Source organism: Oncorhynchus nerka, linkage group LG13 (genome assembly GCF_034236695.1).
Source record: "Oncorhynchus nerka isolate Pitt River linkage group LG13, Oner_Uvic_2.0, whole genome shotgun sequence".
NCBI lineage: Eukaryota > Metazoa > Chordata > Actinopteri > Salmoniformes > Salmonidae > Oncorhynchus > Oncorhynchus nerka.
The window spans coordinates 22,988,404-22,999,453 of record NC_088408.1 but is presented as its reverse complement, the minus strand read 5'-3'; the positions used below and the strand labels follow the sequence as shown (position 1 = coordinate 22,999,453).

General features: G+C 43.4%; 1 protein-coding gene across 2 annotated transcripts; it reads left to right on the top strand.

Annotated features, from left to right (window-relative positions):
- Positions 1-3,389: 3,389 nt before the first annotated feature.
- Positions 3,390-10,417, top strand: LOC115139218 (bone morphogenetic protein 2-like). Of its 2 annotated transcripts, XM_029676364.2 has the most exons (3): positions 3,390-3,784; positions 4,723-5,090; positions 8,736-10,415. In XM_029676364.2, the coding sequence occupies exons 2-3, from the start codon at positions 4,736-4,738 to the stop codon at positions 9,647-9,649; spliced, it is 1,269 nt and encodes a 422-aa protein (XP_029532224.1). In that variant the 5' UTR covers positions 3,390-3,784; positions 4,723-4,735; the 3' UTR covers positions 9,650-10,415. The 2 variants fall into 2 exon arrangements, with proteins under 2 accessions (XP_029532224.1, XP_064882337.1); XM_065026265.1 differs by lacking the exon at positions 3,390-3,784 and having other exon boundaries at positions 4,731-5,090; positions 8,736-10,417.
- Positions 10,418-11,050: the final 633 nt, after the last annotated feature.

The window sequence follows — 11,050 nt, the reverse complement described above, 5'->3', positions numbered from 1 at the left end:
TGGCAACCATCGTTATGCACACCTGCTCCCCATCGTTATGCACACCTGGACTTCATCATTACCTTGATTACTTCCCCTTTATGTATCTCTCAGTAGCCTCAGTCTTAAGGCAGTATCGGTTTTGTTCACGTTCAGTACGCTTCTCCTGTTTTGTTTATCTGCTGATTCTCATTATTAAACTCACCTTCTGCACCTGCTTCCTGACTCCTAGTGTATATGCTACACATAGGCTACAAAGCGAAATGGACTAACAATTTTCACCAAATGGCGCAGCGGTCTAAGGCACTGCATCTCAGTGCTAGAGGCGTCACTACAGATCCTGGTTCGATTCCAGGCTGTATCATAACCGGCCCTGATTGGGAGTCCCATAGGGCAGTGCACAATTGGCTCAGCGTCGTCCGGGTTAGGGTTTGGCCGGAAGAGGCCGTCATTGTAAATAGGATTTTTTTCTTAACTGACTTGCCTAGTTCAATAAAGGATAAATAAAAAAATGTAAAATTAAAATACCAATGTGGTCAAGATATACAAGCGATAGCCTCCGATGGCGGTATATTTCATATCATCCAACAAAATGACAGACTACTTAACTCAGCTCAGACAGATCAATGTAGCATCCACAGCAGTTGCGGTCAGTGCTGTTTAAGATGAGGAAGGACCACTTTTTTTCATGAGCATGGCCTTATTCATTATTCATATTCCATTCACCCAGTTCATTGTAACATCAATAGGTTTAGGCTTCGACATGATACTCAAATTTGCCCTATACCCATCATGAGGTTGCTACAACCTAGCCTATGAATAAAAGTTGACAATGTAGGTGCACATAGGTCAAGAAACAAATTTGATGTGACATTCAATACCGCCTTGCACACTCTTGCCATCTAGCTGATATAGGGTTTAATCATTTGTCTGTTTATCCCCGTTTTGTTCTGTTTGATTCCGTTTAAGAAAGTTTTTCAACAAAATGGCGGAATGAATACACCCCTGATCATGCGTAAACAGAGCTCATTCTCATAACAACCATGTTGTATTCCTTCTCTTCCCTTCGCTTGTGGACTTCAATGCACAACAAAACAGCTGTATGTGACCAAGCGAAAAATCTTTTCCAAGCCAAACCTCTACAAACAGCCTACAATGTTGTCACCATATTAGCTAAAGTAACTAGCTAACATAGCATCCCTCTGTTTTGAGCAGAGTGTTTCAGTAGGCTAAACTAGCTAGCTGCATTTGCTAGCTAAGTAAGTGAAACTGAAAGTGAAAAAAAAAAATGTTTGTGATTTATTTAGAATTCAAGGCACACTTAACCAGCATGGCTACCATAGAGTTCAGCAGGAATACGCCATCCCATCTGGTTTGGTCTTAGTGGGACTATCATTTGTTTTTCAACAGGACAATGACCCAAAACACACCTCCAGGCTGTGATGGGCTATTTGACCAAGAAGGAGAGTGATGGAATTCTGCATCAGATGACCTGGCCTCCACAATCCCCCGACCTCAACCCAATTGAGATGGATTGGGATGATTCGGACTGCAGAGTGAAGGAAAATCAGCCAACAAGTGCTCAGCAGATGTGGGAACTCCTTCGGGACTGTTGTAAAAGCATTCCAGATTAAGCTGGTTGAGAGAATGCATGTGTGCAAAGCTGTCATTTTATTTTATTTTACTAGGCAAGTCAGTTAAGGACAAATTCTTATTTTCAATGACGGCCTAGGAAGAGTGCATAACTGCCTTGTTCAGGGGCAGAACGACAGATTTTTACCTTGTCACCTACGGGATTCAATCTTGCAACCTTTCGGTTACAAATCCAACGCTCTAACCACTAGGCTACCTGTCACCCATTTAAGAAAGGGTGGCTACTTTGAAGAATCTCAGATATAAATGTTTTTATTTTATTTTTAATAACACTTTTTTTGTTGTTACTACATGATTCCATATCTGTTATTTCTTACTTTTGATGTTTTCCCTACTCTACAATGTAGAAAATAGTAAAAAAAATAAAGAAAAACCCTTGAATAAGCATGTGTTCTAAAACGTTTGACTGGTAGTGTATATAATAAATAAGGTTATTATGAAATGTCCATATCAACAATTGAAAGGACTGAAAAATGCAGTACAAATTTCAAAAGAAAATGCATTTAGGCCTACCTTTACTTGAAAAGGAAGTACATTGGTCTGTCATTCAGAGTGATCCTCCAGTGACAGCAACATAGGAGTCACAGAAGAACCCCATGTCCATTATTTTATTCTGTATGCACATAGCAGGCCCACGGTGTTGTGGGAGAAGCATCCCCAGGGCCTCCTTCCATTTTTCACTCTGACACAAAAAGAGGAGTTACATTATTCCAATGTAGACATTTTTTAAAGTGCGGTATAGTCCATGTGTGAGTTCAAGGGATGACAGCGCCAAATTATGTAGACACGTCCAAATGTGCAGAGTTTACCCCAGGCAATACTCACACATCGTGTTTAGGCAATATGCATGTGCAGCAATGCAACAAATGAAGCTACTTCAAGCTAGGCAAGGAAAGGCGACCTATGCTGACCCTGTCCATTAACAGTGACTGGAGTCAGGAACGGCCGCACGTGTCACCGGAAGGCATGAATACCCTGACTCCTTTCCTGAGAGATTGATGCAGTTTTAGCACATTTTGAGATTTTGAGCATAAGAATCATTGAGAAAAAACATCACATTAAAAAAAGAATGGCAATTGTTTATATTATTTTTCTATTAAATTATCACAGGGTTGAGCATTGCCTATCCTGCCTGCGTGTGTGTGTGTGTGTGTGTGTGTGTGTGTGTGTGTGTGTGTGTGTGTGTGTGTGTGTGTGTGTGTGTGTGTGTGTGTGTGTGGTGGGGGTGGGGGGGGGGTAATATAGATTAATATAGTCCATCCACACGTTGGCGCACTTGCTCTGGTTCGTTTTTGAACTGTTGCAGTTTATTAAAATTCTAAAAATGGGATTCAAGTTATTGTTCTCTATGATTAACAATGAAAAAATATATAGGCCTAGTTCTGCATGAAATGAGAACCAGCATTAGAAGAATGCATTACGATGAGTAGCCTATTTTCTGAAAGGAAAAGAAAACCTAAAGTTAGATATTTTGAAGCTGTCAAAATGAACAATGCTATATCACACGAACGAATAAAAGTCTAGGCATATAATCAAAGAAAATGTCATATTTGAGTTATTTTGTAAGAGTCAAAACACATTTAAAGGTTTAAAGGAGAATTTTGTCTGTGTAGCAGCGCGAGTTTGGGCAGGCTACTGTAGGTGCAGGACTGGTTGAAAATGCACAGGAGGTGCTTTGGAATCGACATGATTGACAGCTCTGCGTTGGTGACATCACTGTACGACAAAAAGCCTCGTTGGGGAAGAGAAGGCACCAATCAATTGGACTGCTAGTGTGCTGCGCTCAGGAGAGAGAGGTTAAGCTCTCACAGCCACACACTATACAGTCTGATCTTCTACACCCGGTCTCTGCTAAACTTGATCTAAAAGTTCGCATTTGAAGATGTTCAACGACACTGCTTTATACTTAGATCCGTCCTGCCTACACCAGTCTGCTTCCTCCTCATAGATATAACTTTAGGCGATTTTTGTATTCTATTGACCAAGACGCCAGATTCCCAGCTGCGGAGATATGTGCGAGAAAACGGGGTCGGAGCAGTGCACGGACTGTCTTTCGCCCGCAGAGGAAAAGCGTGGAATAAACACGAATTAATGTGGAATTTATTGGAGCCCAAAGCTGGAAGGACGACTGGACACAGCGCTTCCTTATCAGGTAAAACAAGTTAGAGGTATTCATTATTGAAGTCAATGACAACTTTTATATTTAGGGAAAAGTTGAGAAACTCTCATAAACTGTCCATCCGCTGAGTATTCTGGATCTAATAACCACGTTTCTTTTTTCGATTTTGTATTTATACATTTTTTTGCGGGAGGGGGTACATAAATTCCGAAACATACTGTACATACAAAATTAATACTGGTAGTATCTTAATTAAGGATATGTACTTTTGATGTAGACCTAGATGTGTTTTGATGTCTTGTCTGCGCAGTGGGGTACATATGGCCAGGATACGAACGTCATATCTCACACCTGCGAGCCCCTTGAAGTAACTCTATCCCGCATGATTATAGTCCTACATTTCCGTCAAAGCCTCACCAAAAAGACGCTTGTAGCGCTTTCTGACTGCTGCCACGACTGTATCTACTGGAACCTTTTTGATGCTTACATTCTGTCATGCTTTGTGTGTTCTATGGTCTACGTGGTATTTCCTTTATACACCCCCACCAAACACTATCTCTTCTGTAATTGCAGACTTTTTGTCTGCCGTCTTCTCTGTCTTCTTCCAGTTTATTTGATTTCTCCTTTCCTGTAGGCTACCACCCCCTTTTGTTTGACAAATCTCTTTCATAACTTTCTCACCTTGATATTCTGGTGTTTTAGTTTTGCCGCTATAATGTTAAAAGATCAATCCCCTATTTCACTAAGCATAGCCCGTGGGGATGTTATTGCCAACCTTTATGTTCTTTACTTCAAAGTGACGTGTCTTTTCTTTTACACATTGCTATTATATGGAAGAAGAAACAATTTATCGCAGCTGGGCTGGGAGGAATTTTACAGTGAACCTCCAATGTCTCTCCTGTCGATAGCTGTCTGTGTGCTGTGTCGGCGGCTCATGTGTATTGACATAAACTGCTCTCCTCTCCTCGCAGGGACTAACTGACCATGGTCGCGGTGTTTCGTTCTCTCATGGTACTGCTGCTGGCTCAGGTGTTGCTGGGAGGCGCTGCGGGACTAATCCCCGAGGTCGGCCGGAGGAAGTACAGCGAGTCCGGGAAGCAGAGCCCGGAGCATTCGGAGAACTTTCTCAACGAGTTCGAGCTGCGGCTCCTCAATATGTTCGGACTTAAGCGGAGGCCGAACCCGAGCAGACAGGCTGTGGTGCCTCAGTACATGGTGGACCTGTACCGTATGCATTCGTTGAACGGAGACCACAGCACTAAACGGCCCCGGAGCATGGGGAGGCACGCAGAGAGAGCCGCCAGCAAGGCCAACACGATTAGAAGCTTTCACCACGAAGGTACGTATTAGTGGCATATTTCACCTGGCAAGGTAGAGAACCTCTGCTCCCTCAGACATGTCAACCCTGTATTTAAACCTGACTCAGAGTGTGAAGAGGATTTTCAAAGCAATTACACTTTTTTTTATGACAGGCCCACTCATATCCTAACAGAGTGACACGCGTCAGGGACACACACCCTTCATAAGTAGATCATAAAATAACAAAGGGTAATTTAACAATGTAACTAGTAAAACTCATTATCAGGGTTCGACAGAGAAGTACTTGATGTGTAACTTTGAAGTGTAAAGGAGCCGAATCCCTGAACTATTCAGTGATGCAACCCGTTACCCGGAACATTCCATTGACTGTGCTATAACAGGCACCAAAACATCAAGGGCGGTGGGTGGTATCACAAGGGTCATTTGTTTCTCAATAATTGATGGTGTTTGCGTGGGCCCTGAAAACAGTTTTTCCAGACACGCACCACAGGAGAGGGATAAAGAAAGGGCGGTGTGCGTGCGCAAGTGATAGTCATCGCCCTGCTGCTACTTCAATAACACACGACATGACATTACACTACACTGTCTACACACGCATTATGACAGAGGCCACTGTGGCAGACATAGCTCCGTCTCATTTTTAGACAGGACTAGTCAGTTCATTACTCATTCTGGTTTTGGGGGTGCGCGTTATCCTTTTCCAATCGCTCTCTCAATGCGCACTCTTTATGCGCAATTACGCACGTTCAAATAATAGAACCACGTAATTAGGCGTACATACTTATTATGTAGCTACATATGCATCGCGGACTGCGTGATTTTACATTAAAGCTACACATTTATATACCTCAGAAACACATGCAGACCAGATTATTGTTTCAGTTTGGGCCAATTGGTCTAAATGCTCAAATAAATATGAGGTATTTGATCCAAGAGTTGAACTGGAGTCACAAATTTACATTTTCTTTGGGTGATGTGAACTCTGGTGGTGTTTTTTGATTTGGTATTGTATCTGTACTATGTTGTATAATAGCAGTGGGTAGAGAGGTAGGCATGTGCTCAGAGGATGTCTAACCCTCTAGTCTAGTGTTACAAGGCAAATAGTTCATTTGGGCACTACATTTACAATGCTGCAACAAAACACACCAGAACAGTTAATAATGAAACATGAAAACCAAATATTGAAACATAAAAAAAAAAAAACTTTTTCCCTCATGCTTTTTGTACAGTCTATCTGATAGTACCTGTCTTTGGCTCTAGCTCCAGTAGTGTACGGTACATGCCCAGTGTGTCCATGGATGGCCTTCTACACAGACTCCTGAGTGTTGCACTGCACAAGAAAGTTTCCACCCAGTGAATGACTCATTGGAGTGGTTGGGTCAGGATGGGTGGCTGGTTGGTAGTTCTCCTCTCCTGAGGCCTGGTAGGGATGACACCCAGTGGACTAACTGACACACTACAAACACCACTGACACTACAAACACCACTGACACTAAAAACACCACTGAAACACTAAAAACACCACTGACATACTACAAACACCACTGAAACACTACAAACACCACTGACACTACAAACACCACTGAAACACTACAAACACCACTGACACTACAAACACCACTGAAACACTAAAAACACCACTGACACTAAAAACACCACTGAAACACTAAAAACACCACTGAAACACTAAAAACACCACTGACATACTACAAACACCACTGGCACTACAAACACCACTGAAACACTACAAACACCACTGGCACTAAAAACACCACTGAAACACTAAAAACACCACTGACACACTACAAAACCACACAGGTATGGTGACGGGGACTGAGACCACTCCCTCCACTAGTGTAAACCTCCGCTTGACCTTAATTGTAGCCATTTGGGATACATTTCAGCCATGTTCAGTTGTTTACCGTTGCATCCTCCTGTCTTTTCATCCAATGCTCCAGCGCAGCACGGTTTGGGGTATTTTGATTGTTCCTATGGTAGAGGTGGGAAGAGTGGGGGGTCCTATATGTTTAATATACGTGTAGCTACACATGTAAACCATAATGTCAAAGCCTGAAGCCTTATCCATTCTTCACATCTGTTCCGTGATATTCATTTCAGAGAGGCAATTCATTTCTGTAATATCGGTTTTCAATTGTATTTAGTTATTTTTGCCAAACAGAACATTTCCAGGCCTAACTCAGTAACCGGCTGCCATAGACAGCAGAGATGAAGGACCTGATATTAGCCGTTATCTTTTGTTTTGGCCCACAGAGAGCCAAGAAATTAGGAATGTTGATACACTCATATCTGTGCTTCACAACTCTTAGACAAGCCCCAACATGTTGTTCACACAGTGCATGCAGTACCTCCTTCACTCACACAGCAGGGTTCTGGATAGAGAGAGAGAGAGGGAGACAGGGGAGGGGGGAAAGATTTGGAGCTAAAGAGAGAGAGAGGGGGATTTGGGGTGCGGAGAGAGATAGAGAGAGCGAAGGGGAGAGAGGGATTTTGGAGTGAGTGGGCAAAAGAGAGAAGGAGAGAAATAGAGAGAAGGAGAGAAGGGGTTTGAAGGAGAGAAATAGAGAGAAGGGGTTTTCCCACATCAATAAGGATTGATGGGTCTAATTGAGGTCTTTGTGCTTCTGGAGAGAGATTTAGGATGAGGGGGTGGAATTTCCTAAATGCCTCCTTTGAAAACGCCCTGAGTTCAAAGTTAGTGTTTATTTTACCACTCCAAACAGATAACAAGCATGTCTTTGTGCCATCTGTAAAACACTTAAAGGTACATGTAAAAAGTTTGACTACAATCAAGAAAATATAAGTGCTGACATTGACATATGTATCCAAAATTGGTTTTACACACTAATGTTAGTAATTCATTCTCAATCAGGCCAAATATACACATAGGAATAAAATGTGTATGTATAGACTGCTACAAAAAGGTGTAAAAAACATAAAGATAAATGAGCCATACAGATAAATGAGCCATACTTCCCTATGGCCCGTAATTATGTCATAATAATCTAGCTTTGATGATTCCATGATGGACGACAATTCCTTTTTCCACACATTCAATAATAACAGCACTCCATCATGTAGCAGCCACATCCTAAAGGGCAGCACATTCTCCATGGCATTTAGTGGCCTCGCATGCATAATGGTTAGATGCTATCACTGGTCTTGGCTAGATCTTATCAACATTGGAACACCACTGCTTTGATGTCATGACATTTACTCTGATGAAATCTATGAATCTGACCATATTGCAGCTGGATGGTCATATCTGTTAGCTTTGCCTTTCCACTGGATTTAGTGAGTGTGTGTATGATGACATGAATGACAACTATGTCTCTGTGGAAAGAATACCAGTTTGTCAGGACAGTAAACCTTTGTCAATCTTCTTCCCTGTTCCTGTATAATCTATAAAGACATACATGTTTGCCTCTACATTTGTTAAATACATTGCAGTATGCTCTCCGTGTGAGCACTGTATCTACCAGTAGTGGCTGTCCTCCATTCCCAGTAACTTTCTCCATGGAGTTACTCGACCACCTTTATCAACACAACCTTTGCAGTAAAAAAAAAGCATGTCCTGATCATAGACATAAATGTCTATGTCAACATCATCCACTGACCCTAGCTCTCTCCTTCTCCTCTCTTGTAGAGTCCATGGAGGCTCTGGCCAGTCTGAAGGGCAGGACAACCCAGCAGTTCTTCTTCAACCTCACCTCCATCCCTGGAGAAGAGCTTATCACCTCTGCAGAGCTCCGGGTATACAGGGACCAGGTCCTGGGGGCCACAGCAGCTCCCACCAGTAACACCAGTCACAACAGCAGTAACAGCTCCAGGACCAGTGCTGGTGGCTTCCATCGTATCAACGTGTACGAGGTGTTTGGAGCCCCTGCGTCTCCCCGTGGGGAACCCCTGACACGCCTCTTGGACACGCGGCTGGTGCAGGACTCTCTGAGCCGCTGGGAGAGCTTTGACGTCAGCCCCGCCGTGTCACAGTGGACCTCCGGGGGGCGCCACAACCACGGCTTCCTGGTTGAGATGCTCCACCCAGACACCCTGGAGGGCGAAGAGGGCCAAAGACAGAGACGACACGTCAGGGTAAGCCGCTCCCTCCACGGGGACCAGGACTCATGGCCCCAGGCTCGCCCCCTGCTGGTGACCTACGGTCATGACAGGCGGGGGAATGCGGTGCTGCACAGGGACAAGAGGCAGGCAGCAGGCCACAGGAAACAGAGGAAGAAGCACCAACACAAGGCCAACTGCCGCAGACATGCCCTCTACGTGGACTTCAGCGACGTGGGCTGGAATGAGTGGATAGTTGCACCCCCTGGCTACCATGCCTTCTACTGCCACGGGGAGTGCCCCTTCCCATTGGCCGACCACCTCAACTCCACCAACCACGCCATCGTTCAGACGCTGGTCAACTCTGTGAACTCCAACATCCCCCGGGCGTGCTGCGTGCCCACAGAGCTCAGCCCCATATCACTGCTCTATCTGGACGAGTATGAGAAGGTCATCCTCAAAAACTACCAGGATATGGTGGTGGAGGGGTGTGGCTGCCGGTGAGACACACCGAGACAGAAGGATGGAGGGATGGAGAGACTCAGAAAGAGAGAGAGAGGGAGGTTATATGGACACCCGGTTTCCCAATGAAGACGTTTTATTTATATGACAGAAAAGACACAAACATAGCTATTTTGGAAGAAGATTAAAAAACAAATATATATGAATATATTTATGTCTACTTAAAGTTGGGAAAAAATAAATATTTTACTCAGAGGAATAATCCTTTACTGGTTTTGAAAATGTATTTCTGATGTACATTTCTAAATGGGTGCAATACCACATGAAGTACAATGCTCAGATTTTTATTTGTATTTATTTCTATTATAACCACTTTATTTGTAAATAAATAATGTGTATTTATCATGAGAAAATACTCTGGTTGCTCCAATTGTCCACACTTGTCCAGCTGACTTCCCAATTCGTGTTGAAAAGCATTCAAATCAAACTAAGGATGTCACGGGGTCAAAAGTAGCAGAACCTCTCCCACATAAATTAGCCGCAAAATAACAGACAAGACAAGGTTAAAAGCTAACTCTCTAACAGTGGATGCCAAGATGAAGCATTTACACCTCTTATGATAAACGTACAGTAACTGGAGCCTGGCGGTGTGTTTTGAAAGGGTCAGTGTAAGTGATGTAATGGTCTGCAGTGGGGTACAGAATCACAGAAGGGTCCAAGGCTGCTACATCTATACAGATGTTATAAGGTCTCTGGGGAGGACTGGGAAAACACAGCGAGATGTATTCCTCCAGTAGGTTTACATGGCATTGCACAGATCCCTGGGAAGGAAACCAGAGGTAAAAATTAACCCCTGGGAAAAGTTCATTTTCTTAACTTGAGAAAGAGAAAGAGAGAGAGAGAGGGGGGAAGTAGGGAGAGAGAGAAAGAAAACCAACAAGCTGAGTTGTGTGTCAGTGTGTGAGGGATTTGTATTGTGTCTGGGCTGTGCTGTGCTGTGCTAGGCTGGGCTGTGCTGTGCTGTGAGTTTATTGACTGTGCGATTTGAGACATGACAGGCTGCAAGCTATCAGACAGACACAATGGGCCCTCAGCAAGACACAAGGACTACAGCTGCTTTAATGAATAAAGTCAAACAAACAAACACACACACAGACACAGGTGTCCCTGCTCCATATGCACATGCTCGGGCACATTGTCCCGCTTTTGGCTGCCTTCTGTTGTGGTTTTGGCAACAGTGGGAATAGTTCTGTTAAGCTCCGTTATACCTGGTTCTAACTTGCGTCCTTTGTCCTGATCTTGTCCACATTCTGATTGTGCCCACATTTTTTGACAATAAAAAAACTGATCTGATTGTGATCAGAGGTAGTCAGACACGTCTAGATATCTTACAAGTGTAAATCAATCTGGACAGTGAAACTATTTAAATGATCATTATTCCAC

Excerpts from the sequence above, each read along its gene's own strand:
- LOC115139218 (XM_065026265.1), top strand. The coding sequence starts at position 4,736 with ATGGTCGCGGTGTTTCGTTCTCTCATGGTACTGCTGCTGGCTCAGGTG. Across the intron at positions 5,091-8,735 it reads TAGAAGCTTTCACCACGAAG|AGTCCATGGAGGCTCTGGCC; the intron begins GTACGTATTAGT and ends CCTCTCTTGTAG.